General features: G+C 40.7%; 1 protein-coding gene across 2 annotated transcripts in view; it reads left to right on the top strand.

Annotated features, from left to right (window-relative positions):
- Nucleotides 1-19194, top strand: part of myo16 (myosin XVI) — a 743507-nt gene that overhangs the window by 596211 nt on the left and 128102 nt on the right. For both annotated transcript variants that reach the window (XM_039745919.1, XM_039745918.1), the window contains exon 27: nt 13418-13623. In XM_039745919.1, coding sequence (XP_039601853.1) covers nt 13418-13623 — 206 coding nt within the window. The remainder of the gene's footprint in view (nt 1-13417; nt 13624-19194) is intronic.

Raw genomic sequence — 19194 nt, 5'->3', positions numbered from 1 at the left:
TGTTTTGGTAAAGCCATCCTCCTTCCATTTTATAATTTTTCCGCCACTAGCCATGATTAAATGAACGGTAAATAAAGTAAGAGCGCGAGGGTGACTTATTTAGGCAGGCATATATATGACAGCAACACTCATGACAATGTCAATCATGTTACGTTATTATTAAAATGTTTCCTTTTCTTTTCATTACTTCTTTAACACACTACTTCTCGCTGCAGGCGGGTATTTTGCTATATATATATATATATATAATATATGAATGACCTCCAAAGCGCTGAGACTTTTGATATCATGAACGTGTCTGCAAAACTGTGGTCTCCTGCCCAGCAAAAGTCGAGCAGCCAGCGCGTGCATAGCTGTGCCGCCTTTGAGACGCTGACTGCGCTTCTGCCTTAAGTCAAAGTGAGCACTTTTAATTTTTTCATCCTCCCCTGCGCTATAGCCCAGACAAGTGCAAACACGGGACCCCTTTTCTACACCACGGCAAAATAATATTAAGGCGATTCACACTTTCTTTTGCACGATATCGATTATGAGGTCTCACCGGATTATGAAGACACGCACGAGTGGAGGACTGACAGTGCCATCACAGCCGATTAATGGCGGGACGTCTCACCAGTCTACACAAGACCCACGCGACTGTCCCAAAAGGCGATCATAACGTCAGCGAACACATCTCTCTATACTATATAAAAGAAAAAGGCAACTTTCCTTTCTTTACACCTTTTTTCCTTTTATCCCAAACCAAAGCCTTTCTCTTTAACACTGCAGAGGACACAAAACTAATTTTCTTTAAATGCCGGTAAGGCACATTACCAGAGGCACAAATTTGAACGTTCACATAGAAAATGTAATTTCTATACCACAGCCGTCGTGTAGCGCCTTTCAAAAGGGATCTACTACCGAGAGATGATCCATATACATTTTAGCTGCTGTTAGTTACTTACCTGTTGTGTTACACAGTCTTTAAAATGTAGTTTACCCAAACCACTCCAGTAGTGCTCAATGTACCTGTACTTCTTAAAACGTTAATGTTTTACTGTTTAATAACTTATAGACTATATTTTATTATTTCTCCCTTGCACTCAGTGACCAAAGCTATACACACACATATATAAAAGCTATACACACAAGTATATGTATGTGTATATATATGTATGTATGTGTATATATATATATATATATATATATATATACACACACACACACCTATCTACATTATATATATATATATATATATATATATATATACATACATACATACATACACACATACATACATACATACATACACACATATATATAATTTGTGTGTGTGTGTATGTATGTGTGTGTATATATGATGTAGATAGGTATGTATGTATATATATATGTGTGTATATGTAGATATGAAGATATGTATGTGTATATATGTGTATATATATGTATGTATGTATGTATGTATGTGTGTGTGTATATATATATATATATATGACAGCAGCAATCCAAGCTGTGAGAAAACAGTAAAAAGGAGGCGTGTCAGACGTCGTGGTACATTTTCTGATGCAGCTGCCGAAAACAACTTTGTGACGCTGCCGCCAAATACACAAAACAATTACTTTGACAATCATGTTACGTTATTTTTAAAATGTTTCCTTTTCTTTTTCATAACTTCTTTAACACACTACTTCTCGCTGTCAAGCTGGTATATATATATATATATATATATATATATATATATATATATATAGATAGATAGAGATATATATATATAGATAGATATGAGAACAACATATATATATATATATATATATATATATATATATATATATATATATATATATATATATATATATATAGATAGATAGATAGATAGATATGAGAACAACACTCATATCAATGACAAAACAATTACATTAACAATCATGTTACGTTATTTTTAAAATTTTTCCTTTTCTTTTTCGTACCTTCTTTAACACACTACTTCTCCGCTGCGAAGCGCGGGTATTCTGCTAGTAATTAAATAAATATGGTGTCCCTACTTCGCGGAAATTCAGTTATTGCGGCCAGCCTTGGAACCTATCTCCCATGATAAATGAGGGATTACTGTACCTCCTTAGTAGTCCCTGTTACCACTCGGCGGTTATCCACTTCCTCACATGTGAAGACCTCAGAAAAATGTAAGTTTAGGGTATCCGTTATTTCACTGTCTGTGTCTTTTAATTCCCCTTTACTATTCCTGATGCGCTTGACCTCCTCCTTGACTGATCTTTAACTACTTAAATACTGAATGTCTTAGGGTCGTTTTTTGCCTTCTCTGATATATTCCTCTCCAACAGTCTTTTAGCCTCCCAAATATTCTTCTTAGTGGTTGCCATCGTCTTCTCATATGCCCTACGATTCAAATTGGAGTTATTAGTCTTATACGCTTTATACAGCTGTTGTTTCCTTTGCAGCTTCTTTTTCAGGGTATTTTTAAAATTTCCTATTAATTCTAAACATAAGTAGTACATGTCCTGCATTGCCTGTCCTGTGGATCAGGTCAGTCCTGTCTCGTCCTCAGGGCTTTGGTTTTTGCTCAACTGTGGGACCTTTAGACTGGTGTGTGCCTTTCCTTATCAGTTCAATCACCGGTGGACCAAGTGAACATGGGTGGCAGTTCTCCTACACAGTAGGTGGCAGTGTTGCTTAGTGCTGAACCCAATTAGAGTTCAGAAATGCAGCCCTTTTGGGTTCCTTGGGTGCCCCTCTATTGGGCTCTGTCAGGAGAGGACTGCCCTGGAAGTGCACTGGGCGATTTGTGCATCATACCGTAAACAGTTCCCAGGTCAAGTTCAAAAGAAACCTGCGTCCTCACTTTGAGGAGTCAGAGTCGGGAGGCAGTGGGAAACGCTCATTTGAAGGAGGGGAGAAATTGATTATTTAGTGTATTTGAGATTTCATGTTTTTCAAATTGATCTTTCTTTGCTAATAATTATTGAAAATGTATGATTGGCAAATAAACACCTTTATTTATAGCAGTGAGGTTTGTGGCTAAGTGATGCCCCCTTGTGGTTACTATATATTTATAGTAGTGTGTGTATATGTTATGGGCCAAACCTGAAGATCTGCCAGTTTCTGAATTGGCCAACCATTTCACATTTTGGCCGCGAGTTGTGGCCAAAGTCCGAATTACTAGAAATGACCAGTGTACATGCTACTTTGGCCCGGCCATTTCATTAAGTGGCGAGAACTCCCTGGCCAAAGTTCAATGTGCTGATGTAAGACTGTCCGCTCAAGGTGCGAAGATACTTAAAAACTTGCAGATGCAGATTCAGAAGCGAGTTTTCCATTCTACATAAGAAACTGCTCGCACTGGAATCCGTAGGCACAGAAGAAAAATCACTACGAACCATCTTCCCAATCACCGACCGTTGGCCAAGGCTACACTCGATGCAATTGCTCTACTAAGTGAGCAACAAATCGCTCCTCGTGCTTTTTTTCTTCTGACTTTGGCCGATTGCCCCATGCTGTTTTCCAAACTGGCTGGCCAAATCCTGAAATCAAGAAAAAGATCGGACATTGGACATTTCTCAATTTGGCCGGACACTTCGCACTTTGCCCGATTTCGGGTTTTGGCCATAACATATATATATACAGATAGATAGATAGATAGATAGATAGATGTGAAAGGCACTATATAATGATAGATAGATAGATAGATGTGAAAGGCACTATATAATAGATAGATAGATAGATAGATAGATGTGAAAGGCACTATATAATGATAGATAGATAGATAGATGTGAAAGGCACTATATAATGATAGATAGATAGATAGATAGTGTAAGCTTGACGCTGTATAGCACCTGACCTGACACAGATTGACACGTAGGCACGTGTGCAATTAAATAAACTATTTATTTTCTTCCCCTGTGGGCACACGTCTTTCCCGTGACCCTCAGGTAATACACAGTCCCAGCACTAATCACACCAGTACAACAAGCACTTTCCTGTCCTTGGCACCACCACTCTTCCCAAGCAACCTTGTCCTCCTCCACCCGACACTGGACCCTGAGTGATGGTCGCTGGCTCCTTTTATAGTTCACCCGGAGGTGCTCCAGGTGCTTGATCACCGAGTTCCTACCACTTCCGAGTGTGATGCATCTGCTGCCCACACGGGCTCAGGAGTCCCAAACACAGCACCCCCTGGCAATGCCTGCGGGACCCAACTCCAATTCCAGGGAGCCCTGTGGGAAACCTAGGCACTGCTCCACCCCAGGGGACGGCCATCTAGCGTCCAGGGGGAGGTATTGCGCTGTCTAGGGCTGCTCCCCCTGAATATAGTGTGCAGGGGCATCCCAGCTGGGCATGGACGCCAGCCACCTGCCACAATAGATAGATAGATTTAGCAACAAAAGTGTTATATGAAGAGTTGGGGCACCAATTGGAGAACTGGTATACTTGTTGACAAAGTAACACGCACATTCAAAATAATCGTGAGAACATCTTCTTAGACACGAGACCAAGTATGAATTAACTCAAGATGGTGGATCTTCCAGTTTTAAGTCTTTCTGGCAGGAAGAGGCGTGTCCAGGGGGATGAACACCAGAAGTGACATCAATGATGTTACAGCCATCAATCTTCAGGACTGCAGAGCAAGGAAGAGAAACAGCATTAGGACACAGCGCCATCCCCTGGAGCGGCATTAGAATTACACTCACTAGAGCACTTAAGCTCTCCCCTATGAGCCCACACAGGGCAATATATACATACACACAATTATATATAAAAAACGAAATCAAATCAGGGCCAATTTGCAATCATCAGTTAACCTTACACACATATTTGTACGTTTGACTGGAAACCTGGTGTACCAAGAGAAAAACCCACAAAGACACAGGAAAACATCCCAGACTTCATGTAGATGGTCATCAGTTTCTGGATTAAACCTCAGAAAACTGAACGTATAAGGTGTTGGCAGAAGCAGCAGCACTAACCACTGCACCACCATGCCATCCCGAGCGTGGCGCGCTTCACAGTAATTCCTTGCAGACGCTGATCAAATGGCATGCGTCATGTCTTAAATATTAATGGTAGAGAAAGAAGAGCACTTGATTAATGCGGCACACGGGCAACTTCAATTAGCGCCAGTGCGGCTTATTTACTATTAAAGGTCAGCATTTAAAATACAAAAGGACTTATTGAAAATGTCCATTTCAGAAAGGCCATTTTATTGATTTATTGTTTTTGAATGTCAGTCCCTGAAACTAATCATTAGCAATTTAGAAAATCCGACTGAAGGGTTAACTAGCTGCTCATTTTTCTCAAATGATCTAGTTTGTGAACGTGTGTTAGGCTACTGACAGCTGCAGATGAATGTGGAGGCTTCTGACGTGTAACAAGAGCGACATTCCAACTCCGACCTGCCGGCCGCCTTTCATTTGAGTGCCGATTTGTCGTCTCGCTCTCTTTGGCTCTCAGGCCTTTCAGGTTTTCGAGAGCCCCGGCAGTTAACATCTCAGATTGGTTTATGTTTTCTGTGCTTGGCCATTTAGCTCAGTGCAGCAGATCATCAGTTGATCGTCTGCTAAGAATTTGGGTGTGGTGTTTGACGATCCTCTCGAGTTCGATAAACAGATTAGTTCTGTTGTTAAAAATGATTTCTTCCTACCTTTCTTGGAAAAAATTCAAAAAAACTCACGCTGTTATCTCCTCCCGTTTAGCCCGTTCCATTTCCTTGTATGTGGGTTTGGATCAGTTGTCTCTTCGAATGTCTTCAGTTGGTCCAGAATGTTGCTGCTCGTCTTTTAACTGGGAGAAGAAAGTACGATCCTGTACCGCCTGGTTTAGCCTCACTTCAATGGCTTCCAGGAAAATTTAGAATCGATTTTAACCTTTTAATCTAAACTAATAAAAGGCAAAGCCCTCACTCACTCACTCACTGACTCATCACTAATTCTCCAACTTCCCGTGTAGGTAGAAGGCTGACATTTGGCAGGCTCATTCCTTACAGCTTACTTACAAAAGTTAGGCAGGTTTCATTTTGAAATTCTACGCGTAACGGTCAAAACTGGAACCTACTTACGTACATATATACAGCCATAGCCCGCAGCTCGGTCGCCGTGTGAGGCGGAGTTGCGTCCCTCATCGTCACGCCTCCCATATAATTGAGTGCCTGCCCATATAAGGCTATCTGTGAGCAGCAATCCAATAGACACACTGCCGCTAAATATTCGCGGGTGAAGGACTGTGCTTATGCAAATGAAGATAAGATGGTCAGGGCTAGACTAGTGTTTGGCACAAACTTAGCCGAAAGTGCGAGAGAAACTTTTAACATTAAATAAAGCCATGGACATCACAAGATCGCACGAGATAGCACAAGCACAGCTGAGAACCTTTGATGCATGTACTCCGAGCGGCTCACGTGAACTGACTGTGAACGCAGTACGCAGACAACAAGCAAGAGCTGCAAAGAGCGCTGAACAAAAAACGCATTACACAATTGAGAAGGCAGCTAAAGAATATGAAGCGAGTGACGCATACAAGCGTATTCATAAGTGCAGCTACTGCAGAAACAGAGCACGGTGTAAACCTTAAGTTTAAATGAAGTTCATAGACAGGCTGCCGCTGGCGTTTGTCATGCCTAAGACGAATACGATATTCGCGAAATGCAAGTTTAATGAGAAGACGCATGGTATAAATGAGACTTTTGATCACTTTGTAGCGGAGTTAAAATTGCTGGTGAAGGACTGTGCTTATGCAAACGAAGATGAGATGGTCAGGGATAGACTAGTGTTTGGCACAAACTCAGCGAAAGTGCGAGAGAAACTTTTAAGTGCCGGGTCTGAGCTAACATTAAATAAAGCCGTGGACATCGCAAGATCGCACGAGATAGCACAAGCACAGCTGAGAACTTTCAATGCATGTACTCTGAGCGGCTCACGTGAACTGACTGTGAACGCAGTACGCAGACAACAAGCAAGAGCTGCAAAGAGCGCTGAACAAAAAACGCATTACACAATTGAGAAGGCAGCAAAAGAATATGAAGCGAGTGACGCATACAAGCATATTCATAAGTGCAGCTACTGCGGAAACAAAGCACACGGTGGAAAAAGTGAATGTCCAGCTATAGGAAGACAGCGTAAAAAATGTGGTAAATTGAACCCCCAGTTTGCAGAACTGGGAAAGGTAAACCCGTGTGCGCAGTGTGTAATGTCTCAGATAAAGAGGAAGACGAGCTGTTTATTGATGCAGTAAGAAAGGAACAACCATCTGAATCTGAACAAGCCTTTGTAGACATATCAATAGGAAAGCACGGTGTAAAGCTTAAGTGTAAATTACGTTCATAGACACGCTGCCGCTAAATATTCGCAGGCAAATCCACAAGTTAATACCGGGAATGCCTGTTAAACATCTTAGATTCACGAGTAGCGATTTGGGTAGTGAACACTTCGATGAATGAAACCTGTTATCGTTACAACGGTTGACAAACACGGAATGTAACTTGAGCACAACACGTCCTCCAAATACAAACCTGATTGTAGGAAATAATGATAATCAAATCCTTGACGACAGCAACACTCATAACAGTCACATAACAATTACATTGACAATCGTGTAACGTTATTTTTAAAATGTTTCCTTTTCTTTTTCATAACTTCTTTAACACACTACTTCTCCGCTGTGAAACACGGGTATTTTGCTAGTATATATATATATATATATATATATATTTGTATATATATATTTTTTTTTTTTTTTTTTAAGGCTTTGAAGGGGTTAACGTCGCAGAGATTTTTCAGGTTCGTAATTCCATTAGAGCCCTTAGGTCCGCCAAGCCTGGTTTTTACTGGATGTTCCAAGATCTATGTCTCTACGTATTAGAAGAGCATTAAATGCACATGAGAAAACCCCCACGGGGGTCTGCTTGAGCCGATCCCAGGGTGCAATGTAGGAACAAACCCCAGGCAGGGCGCCAGCCCACTACAGCATGAGAAAAGCAGACGCTATATTTTACTACGCATTAAGATGTAAGAGTTAGGATTAAAAAGACTTGTGCCTCCATTATGTTTTATTAGTCTGTATGAGCTAGAAAACCACAATAGTTCATTAAGCCAAAGATTAGATGTGCAGGAGAGCTGGAGAAAGATGGGCCCTTAGCTTAGAGAGGGAATATCAACTCTTTAATGGCGGCAAGCGTCAAGCTAGTGGGGAGTAAGGATAGGCCTCGTCAAACAGGAATGATGGACAGAGAGGGGTTTTGACACCCCTTCAGTTAAGAAAATTTAATAGAATTAATTAGAGGCAGGATTGGAGAGATGAAATGATAGGAGTCAGATGAGGATGAATAATGGCTTAAATGATAAGAATTGTAATTAATGTAAGAGGTGCCTATGGCTCAGGGTTCAAGTCATCTGAACTGAGTCTCTATGTGCGCCGTACAATAAAAAAGCCTGATTCTGCTGCCTGTCCTGAGACCCCGAGTGCCTTCATTGTTTCAGAAGGTCTCGGCTCAAAAGCACTGGTGATTGAGCCCTTGCGGTCTCTGCTCCCTCCCTTCCTTTTCCTTTTAGATCTGTGCCACCTGTTGAAATGTTTTAATCTGTGCTTACGACCCATCTCTTTGCTTTGGCATTTGGCTTAAGTTGGGTTTGTTTCTCGACTGCTGTTTTTCTTCCATCTTCTTTACATCAAAAACATTTATTTCTAGAGCACGTTTTCCTACATCTGGTGTAGCTCAAAGTGCTTAGCAAGATGAAGGAAGAAAAGTCTATAAAAAATAAAAATATAAAAATAAGATTAGGCAATACTAAATAACAAAGAATAAAGTACGGTATGATGGCCGGGAGGACACAACAAAACAACATAAAAAATAAAAAAACTCCAGGTGGACTAGAAGAACAAAAAAAAAAAACAAAATCTGCAGGGGTTCTGGGGCCACAAGACCACTCAGCAAGCCCCTACTGGGCATTCTACCTGACACTAATGATCTCAATCAGTCCTCATGGTTTTCATGCTTCACTTGAAAGAATTTAATGATGATGATGATGGTCATGTGGACATCTGGCCTTCAGTCAGTCAGGCATTATCCAACTTGCTACATCCTAACACTGGGTCACGGGGGTCTGCTGGAGCCAATCCCAGCCAACACAGGGCGTAAAGAAGGAAATAAACCCCGGGCAGGGCGCCAGGCCACTGCAGGGTGCACACATGCCAGAGTCAATTTAGGATGCCAATGCACCTAACTGGCATGTGTTTGGACTGTGGGAGGAAACCCACGCAGACAAGGGGAGAACATGCAGACTCCACGCAGGGAGGACCCGGGAAGCGAATCCAGGTCTCCTAACTGCGAGGCAGCAGCGCTACCCACTGCGCCATCATGCCACCATACAAAGTCAAATGTGTTTATAAAACACATTGAAAGTCCAGCTGAACAGATAAGACAGAATTAACAGACATACAAAAAACAAAATGGATTAGCACAATTATAAATAAATGAAAGAAGTGGTGAGGCGGCCCTCTGCTGTTAGGCAACTAAAATCTGGAATAGCTGACCGATAGAAAGTCACCAGGCTGATATGATGGAGCACTTTTAAAAAAAAATGCTACAAACTCATAATTTTAATATGGCTTTCTCTTAACCCTTAAACTGGTTCCCAATCCAATTTGCCAGCACGGCGGAGTCGAATATATTTGACGATGTACATTCGTTGAACGCCGCAACCGGCTATCGTCGGTGCCCATTGCAATTTGCCAGCAGGCTGGAGCTGATTTGTCTGCGCCGTCCATTTGTTGAGCAGCCAGCTCATGACCACTGGCGCCCCCTAGTGAATCAGCATCACTGTCCCTGGGATTCAGCCGCTGCACTAGACGAGCCTGCCAGCATCAGCGTTGTCCACCACACCGCTTGGCCACTCATTTCTACGCGTCTGTGGAAGAAAAACTTTGCAACATTTGGGTCACGTTTGTTTTGTTCAGAAATTTTGCATCTGCAGGGCACATTCGGAATAAATATCTAAACACACAACTCATATCGGATTTGAATCACTGACAAAATTAAAATGGACAGTCAGGTAATAAATAAAAGTGTGAACAGAAGTGAGTCGCCTTTATTTGCAGTTTGTCATAGTGACTCAGCTGTGCAGACTAAAGATTTATTTTACCGCTGTCACATTTGCACGTCTGGGCTCATCTGGGGTAGGTACTGTCACCCCGGGTCAAGAGGGGGCACTGGCACTGCCCTTCTCCCCTCTCATTCCCTCTGCAGTAGAAAGAAGAAGCTCAATGAGGGCAACTGACTCCGCCTCTTCCAGCCCTCCAACTATAAAGCCAGCAGCGGCCAGAAGGAGGTGTTCAGTTTTGAGCAGAACCCACTGTACGATGGAGCTCCTTTCTCAAGAGACCAGACATACATAATTACCAAAACTCTGACGGTTAGTTTGTGTTGGCACATCTAGTGACCCTTTTTCGTTTTTTTTGTGGAATTAAGCGGGGACAGCCAGGTTGGTACCCCAACATTTCTCTTGGGGTGTCACACGACCATAATGTAGTCACCAACGCAACAACAACAACAACATTTATTTCTATAGCACATTTTCATACAAAACAGCAGCTCAAAGTGCTTTACAAAATAAAGAATAGAAAAATAAAAGACACAATAAGAAATTAAAACAAGTCAACATTAATTAACATAGAATAAGAGTAAGGTCCAATGGCCAGAGTGGACAGAAAAAACAAAAAAAAACTCCAGACGGCTGGAGAAAAAAATTAAATCTGTAGGGATCTGTAGGGACCATGAGACCACCCAGTCCCCTCTAAAGCACCAGAGCAAATGAAATGACTGCAGGACATTGCAGCCTAATGAGGGGCCGTACTGCCGCTCAGAATGAAGGGAGCCGTTCCTTTCAGGTATGACTTAGGCTCATTTTTATCTTGGGGCAGTCATAACATTTTTTTGTTTTTCAACTGCAAGGGACAGAAATTCACCACTTCATTTCATCATAGGGATCCACTTACAGTACATGTAGTGGTGCCGCAAAATTCGTACGTTCAGGAGCCCAAGTGTTTGATTGTTCTGTTTAAAGGATTCATCAGGTACTGTAAATGGTAGAAGTGCAGGCAGCCATCCAGTCATATCCTAAACCTGCGCAAGTCAGTTACGGGGGCCGTGGGGTCAAAACCTGCATGTGATTCCATCAGCCATGTCACTCATTGAATAATGTTGGTGCTTTGTCTTCTTGTCGAATGAGTTCATTAATTAATTCATTTATATTGTCGCTCTGTCCATTTATTATTGGTCAAGTAATTAACTACTGTTTGGTCCTTTGTCTCTATTATAATTTGGTTAATTAATTGATTACTTTTTAACATTTTTGTCTCCTTTCTAATTGGTCAATTAACTCATTACTTTTTGTTGCTTTATATGGTTAATTAATTAATTACTTTTTCACATTTTGTCATTTTTCTTATTGGTTAAATAATTAATCACATTTTGTTTTTGTCTTTTGTTTATTAGTCAATTAATTAATTATTTGCTTGGTTCTTTATCCTCTTTTCTTATTGGTTAATTAATTCATTAATTTTTGGTGCTTTGTCATTTTTCTTATTTTTTAATTAATTCATTACTTTTTGCTTTTTTATTAGTCAATTCATTAATTTTTTTTGTTTGCCACATTATCTCTTTTCTGATTGGTTAATTGATTCATTACTTTCTATTACCCTCTCTCTTTTCTTATTGGTTAACTAGCTCATTTAACTTTCTTTTGCCCAGAGGGGACTGGCGGTCTCTTGGTCTGGAATCCCTACAGATTTTATTTTTTTTTTCTCCAGCCGTCTGGAGCTTTTTTTTGTTTCTTTTTTCTGTCCACCCTGGCCATCGGACCTTACTTATTCTATGTTAATTAATGTTGACTTATGTTTATTTTTTACTGTGTCTTCTATTTTTCTATTCTTCATTTTGTAAAGCACATTGAGCTACATTTTTTTGTATGAAAAAGTGCTATATAAATAAATGTTGTTGTTGTTGTTGTCATTACTTTTCCTATTGGTTGATTAATTCATTACTTTTTTCTCTTTTGTCATTTTTCTTATTGGTTAATTAATTAATCACATTGTGTTTTTGTCCTTTGTTTATTAGTCAATTAATTAATTATTTGTTTGGCGCTTTATCTCTTTTCTTATTGGTTAATTAATTCATTACTTTTTGGTGTTTTTTTCATTTTTCTTATTGGTTAATTAATAACATTTTGGTTTTGTCCTTTTTTATTAGTCAATTAATTATTTGCTTGGTGCTTTATCTGTTTTCTGATTGGTTAATTAACTCACTACAGCTCATTGCTTTAGCTGTTTTCTTATTGGTTAATTAATTCATTACTTTTTGATTTTTTTTATTTTTCTTATTGATTAATAATCACATTTTGTTTTTGTCCTTTTTTATTTGTCAATTAATTAATTATTTGCTTGCTGCTTTATCTCTTATTAGTTAACTAACTCATTACATTTTGTTGCTTTATTTCTTTTCTTATTGGTTAATTAATTCATTACTTTTTCCTTTTTTATTAGTCAATTCATTATTTTTTTGTTTAGCGCTTCGTCTCTTTTCTGATTGGTTCATTTATTCATTACTTTCTGTTACCCTCTCTCTTTTCTTATTGGTTAATTAACTCATTACTTTTTGTTGCTTTATCTCTTTCCCTATTGGTTGATTAATTCATTACTTTTTTTCTCTTTTGTCATTTTTCTTATTGGTTAATTAATTAATCACATTGTGTTTTTGTCCTATTTTTCTATTAGTCAATTAATTAATTATTTGCTTGGTGCTTTATCTCTTTTCTTATTGGTTAATTAATTCATTACTTTTTCCTTTTTTTATTTGTCAATTCATTAATTATTTGTTTAGCGTGTTCTCTTTTTTGATTGGTTAATTGATTCACTACTTTCTGTTACCTTCTCTCTCGTTATTGGCTAATTAATTATTTTTTGGCGTGTTGTCTAGTTTGTATTAATGAATTCCTTTATTGGCACTTTGTTTCTTTTCTTATTGGTTAATTTTTTTTAATGGTTTTTTGGTACTTTGTCTGATTTCTTTATTGGTTAATAAGTCACCTTCCTAATTGGCAAATTAATTCCTTTTTGGCACTTTTCTTTACTAATTGGTTATTCAGTTTTTTTGTTTTTCCTGCCTTTTCTCTTTCATGACTTTTGATGCTTTGTTTCTCTTTAAATTGATCATTTATTTAATTACATTTTATTGCTTTGTCTCTTTTCTATTATTAATTAATTAATTAATTAATTAATTGTTTAATCAATGTATTACTTTTTGCTTCCTTTTCATTTTTTTAACTGTAAGCTTGTGATGCTTTCTCTGTGTTCTTATTGGTTAATTAGTGAATGACTTTGTGGTGGTTTGTCTTTTTTTCCTGTACTGTTATTTAACTTATTCTTCTTTTTACTTTTCCAGAACTCCATCACTGATATCACCAGTAAGCTCCACAACTGCACTCCACACTTTGTTCAGTGCATCAAACCCAACCACTGCAAGAAGTCGGACTTTTTTGACAGATTCTGTGTGTCCCCTCAACTGCAGTACATTGGCGTTCTGGAGATGGTGAAGATGATCCACTATGGTTATCCCGTGAGGCTGACGTTTTCGGGATTCTTGACACGGTAAGCCCATAATCCAGCATTTCTGTCCAAACCAAATCTGTCTCGTTAGCAATCCCGCTCAGCTACTGATGATCAAGCGGCAAGTCAAGTTTGGGGAAAACACAGAAAGGTCTGACGAATTTGGCAAAATGGTACTGAAGTGTGTTGCGTTAGTTTTGAGTGGACTATAATGGTGCACTGATCTTTTAAGGTGTCTCTCTCTGAGGGCGAGGGAAGGCTCTGCCAACTATGCTGGACTAATTACTGTGGCCAAGAATGTGTGACCCGAGCTGAGCGCTTGTAATTCTCCACAAGTGCCCGATGCATCATCCACACCCTTCTTCTCAATATGTTATGCGCGAGGTTCCCAAACATTTTTGGTTTGTGACCCCATTTTGAAATCGGAGCTTTTCCTCGACTCTATGAAGTAATGATATTCACGTCCCATTCAACAACAACAGCATTTAGTTCTATAGCACATTTTCATACAAATAATGGAGCTTTACATGATGAAGAAAAGAGAAATAAAAGACAAAGTAAGAATTATAATACGACAACACTAATTAACATCGAATAAGAGTAAGGTCCAATGGCCTGGGAGGACAGAAAAGCTAAAATCTGCAGGGGGTCCAGACCATGAGACCACCCAGCACCCTCTAGGCATTCTACCTAACATAAATGAAACAGTCCTCTTTGTATTCAGGGTTCTCTTGGAAGGACTTGATGATGACGGTCACGTAGACTTCTGGCTTTTAATCCATCAATGTAGGGCATCACGGTGCTTTGATTAGGGTGTGGTGGCACAGGTCACCACCACAGAAAATGAACAGAAATGGTAAATGGCCTGTATTTGATATAGCGCCTACTAGAGTTCAAGAACCCCCCTAGGCGCTTCAGAACACAACAGTCATTCACACGCTGGTGATGATAAGCTACTTTATAAGGCAAGGTAGGTTAAGTGTCTTGCCCAAGGACACAACAGCTGCATTCTCATGCCGGGAGCCAGGATCGAACCTGCGACCCTCCGATTGCTGAACAACCCGCTCTACCGACTGAGCTACTGCTGCCCTACACACACATTCACACGCTGGTGATGATAAGCTACTTTGTAGCCACAGCTGCCCTGGGGTGCACTGACAGAGGCGAGGCTACCGAACACTGGCGCCACCAATCCTAGAAGAGAATCCCCAGAAGAGAGAGTAGGGGTTAGTACGGATTTTAGAGCCACCATGTATAGTTATTATAATGAATTAAATATACAGAGTATCAGGATTAAATGAAGGTGAAGTTATCAGAAAGCCATGTTAAAGTAATGTGATTTTAGCAGTTGTTTATTCAGTATGTTGTTTAACAGCAAGTTACGGTTTTATATTACAGAGCATTTACCTCATATCAGAACGTAACATGTTGGCACAGATAACCATGTAAAGTACTTACGATCTTTATTGAGCAGGTTGCACCTGCATGTCACCTCGCTGCTTGTCAAAGTCATTACGTATAGTCGAGAGAGCGCACCTCAGACAATACAATTTATTTTTTGTATAGCCCAAAATCAGACAATAAGTGCCGCAATAGGCTTTAACTGGCCCTGCCTCTTGACAGCCCCCCAGCCTCGACTGTCTAAGAAGACAAGAAAAACTCCCCAAAAAAAACCCTTGTAGGGGAAAAAATGGAAGAAACCTCGGGAAAGGCAGTTCAAAGAGAGACCCCTTTGGTAGGTTGGGTGTGCAGTGGGTGTCAAAAAGAAGGGGATCAATACAATACAATGCAATACACAGAACAGAGCAAATCCTCAATACAGTATAAAAATAAAAAATGTAGAAGTATGGAGCAGAATTTAACAGTAGATGATACCACATCATGGAGTTTGCATGTTCTCCCCGTGTCTGCGTGGGTTTCCTCCCACAGTCCAAAGACATGCCAGTTAGGTACATTGGTGATCCTAAATTGTCCCTGGTGTGTGTGTGTGTGTGTGTGTGCATGCCCTGCGGTGGGCTGGTGCCCTGCCCGGGGTTTGTTTCCTGTCTTGCACCCTGTGTTGGCTCCAGTAGACCCCTGTGACTCTGTAGTTAGAATATACTGGGATGGATCATGGATGAATGGATGGATATCCCATAATATGATTTGGATTTGTTTAGAGTCCTGGAGACCTCATTCATCAAGCTGCCTCCCCCTATTGGCCATTTTACAGCTGAAATAGCGCTAATCCGATGAAAGAACCCCTCTTTCCGACGACTTCTGCGATCCTCCATCAGGGATGACTTTACCTTAGGCAGGCAAAACAACTTGGCAGGTGGGCAGTGGCACCAAGTACCACATTTGAGTACCGAGAAGAGAAACAGAACAGGTGAGGGTTAGTGGAACCTCTAGATACGATCACCTCTGTATACGAGAAATTCAAGATAAGAGGAAAGTATGAGCGAAAAATTCAGATCTAAATACGAGCATTGGCTCACGTAACGAGCCACGAGAGCCAGGCTGTGGTTATGCGTGACGCGTTTCCCGATCCGCCTCGACTCGGGGATTCACCCAAGCTGACGCAACCAGCCCGTCACCTCACTCAGTGTTCCTTGTTCTCCCGTAGCGCGAGGATCTACGTGTTTGTGCGCTTGTGATTTCATTGTTTCGCTGTAGCAGTTCACCGTATAAGCGTATCCAAAAATATTGTGTACACGCTGTCGGAGAATAGGAGACGATTGCCCTCAAGAGGAGTACTAGGGTGTTGTACCGTGTTAGCCATTATGAATGTAGAGAAAAGCCAAGCAAAATGACCCCTTTTATTGGCTAACTAAAAAGATTACAATATGCAAGCTGCTTTGATTACATCTCGCCTGAAGAAGGGGCCTGAGTTGCCTCGAAAGCTTGCATGTTGTAATCATTTTAGTTAGCCAATAAAAGGTGGCATTTTGCTTGGCTTTTCTCTACCCTCAAGAGGAGAGAGAGAGAGGCGCAGCGAACGAGCGAGAGATAAGGAGAGAGAGAGAGACGCGCGAGCGAGCGAGATAAGGAGAGAGAGAGAAGCGTGCGCGAGCGAGAGAGAGAGAGGGAGACGCGCACGAGAGAGAAGAACCATCAACTCAGTTATGATCACATGACGCTCAGCAGACAAAGTGTATCCACACTTATTTATCAGTGTTATTTGTTAGGAAAATTGATTTTTATGTTGATATTTTTGGGGGTGCGGAACGGATTAACTGGATTTCCATTATTTTCAATGGGGAAGTTTTGTTCTAGATACGAGAAATTCGCTATACAAGCTCAATGCTGGAACGAATTAAACTCGTGTCTCGAGGTTCCACTGTATAACTATCATGTTACTTATGTTTTAGTGTCAATGACTAACAACAGAGATGCAGTCTGTACAGTTAATCAGCAGCTCTAGTCAGGGTGTGCTAAATGGAATTCGTGAATCTTCAGCCGGGATTTAAAAGTTGAGACTGAAGGGGCATCTCTTATAGTAGCAGGCAGACCACTCCACAGTTTAGGGGTCTTGTAACTAAGCGCTCAACCTCCGACTGTTATTTTATTAATTCTTGGAATCATAAGCAGACCGGCATCTTGAGATCTTAATGTGCACTCAGGTTTGTAAGTCATGATAAGTTCAGACAAGTAAGTCGGACCTCGGCCATTTAATGCTTTATATGTTAAATGGAGGATTTTGAAATCTGCCCTAAACTTAACCGGGAGCCAATGTAAGGATTTAAGAACTGGAGTTATGTGTTCATATTTTCTTGTTCTTGTAATAATTCCTGCAACAGCATTTTGGATTAACTGGAGGCTGAATGAGGAACCGTTTGAACATCCAGTGAGCACCACATTGCAGTAGTCAGTCCTACTAGAAATAAATGCATGAATTCATTTCTCAGAATCCTGTTTATTTAGAAAGCCCCTTAATTTCACCACATTTTTAAGATGGAAGAAATATGATTTGGACAACTTTGTAATATGCGCTTTAAATGACATGCTAGAGTCAAAGATAACTCTGAGATTGCAGGCTGATTCAGTAAAATTAATGGTGACTCCAACTGAGTTAAATGATGACAAAATATTGCTGCAATCAGCGTCATTCCCTCCAACAATTAACATCTCTGTTTTATCTGCGTTTAAAGACAAGTAGTTCTCATTCACCCACTCCTTTAATTCAATCTCATCATCTTACCTCATCAGTCACGTTAGATTTCAGGCAAACCAGATCACTCAATCCAACTTCACACACTGTGGGAACTGTGGTATAGCGGGTCCACGGCTCACATCAAAGGCCACTTTTTAAATCAATAGAGAGGGGTTGTGGTAGTGTGGCCAGTGCGGTTCCTGGGTGATTCGTGATGCGGACGGTCACAGACACCTGCCTCTCTTGATGACTCCATGCAGTGCCAGTCATCTGACTAACTAAAAAACAACTGGACATGTGAATAAAGTGACACAGTGACATGTGACAAAATGACAAATGAGTAAGTCCTATCTGTGGATTTGGAATTGCATTGTTTTGTTTTGACAGCATTCATGTTTAAATCCAATAGTGTGAGATACACTAGAACAGGCATACAGACGTACAAAATGCACTTGCAGGAGAGCTCAATATTTTTTTGTGATGTTTTAATGCAAATGTGTGTTGTGGACACCAACATTTTGTAAATGTTCAGGCAGAACGAGCTTATTCAGTTTGTTTGGATTGAAATAAGCTATGAGAATAAACGTTAGAAAATATGAGGAGCTCTCGGCCATTTTCATTTTGTAAAAGTAGCTCTCAGGGGGGAAAAGGTTGGAGACCCCTGATGTACTTTTTCGTGGTGTCACCCTGTTTTTTTATGTGCATCTCCTGGTTTTTCTCAAAAGTTTACCTTCGGGTTCGCTGAGAGAACAGACCCCTTGAAACTTTCCCAAGTGACCCTTGTTCAGAGGGTTCTCTGTATTTCACACTTGAACTTTCTGGGTTACGTTTTCTACCCAATGTGGTTGCTTTGGTGGACCCCTCAAGTTTTTGTCAGTGCCTAAGCGGGCATTCTGAAAAAAAAAAATACAACATTGGGAGTAATGAGGAAAATAAACGGCTCAAAAAGACATTAAAAGAACGCTTTGAAAACACATCAGATCTCAATGGGGAAACAAATCCTGCTGGCTGTCTCTACTGCTATGGACAGGTATGGTGATGTGTTAGGAACGAAAGGATGGCACATCGTTTGATGGAAATGAAAATGATCAACCGACAGAGAGAGGGCTGAATTCAAAGACACCCCAAAAATCAAAGGGAAATAAGGATGTGGCAGGCAGGCAAATCGTACTCAGTAGTTTGTATGCCATCCCCATGCCTGACAACGTCCTAATGAGATGACAGATGGTGTCCTGGGGGATCTCCTCCCAGATCTGGACCAGGGCATCACTGACCTCCTGGACAGGCTGAGGTATCGGATGAGCCCAAACATAATGTCCCACCCAGAGGTGTTCTATTGGATTGAGGTCAGGCGAGTGACCCCGGGGCAGTCAATGGTATCAATTTCTTCATCCTCTTGCCACATGAGGCCGGGCATGGTCGTGCACCGGGAGGGAGCCAGGAGCCACTGCACCAGCATCGGGTCTGACAATGGGTCCAAG

Source organism: Polypterus senegalus, chromosome 2 (genome assembly GCF_016835505.1).
Source record: "Polypterus senegalus isolate Bchr_013 chromosome 2, ASM1683550v1, whole genome shotgun sequence".
In the NCBI taxonomy this organism is placed as follows: Eukaryota; Metazoa; Chordata; class Cladistia; order Polypteriformes; family Polypteridae; genus Polypterus; species Polypterus senegalus.
This window is presented reverse-complemented; position numbering and strand designations above follow the sequence as displayed.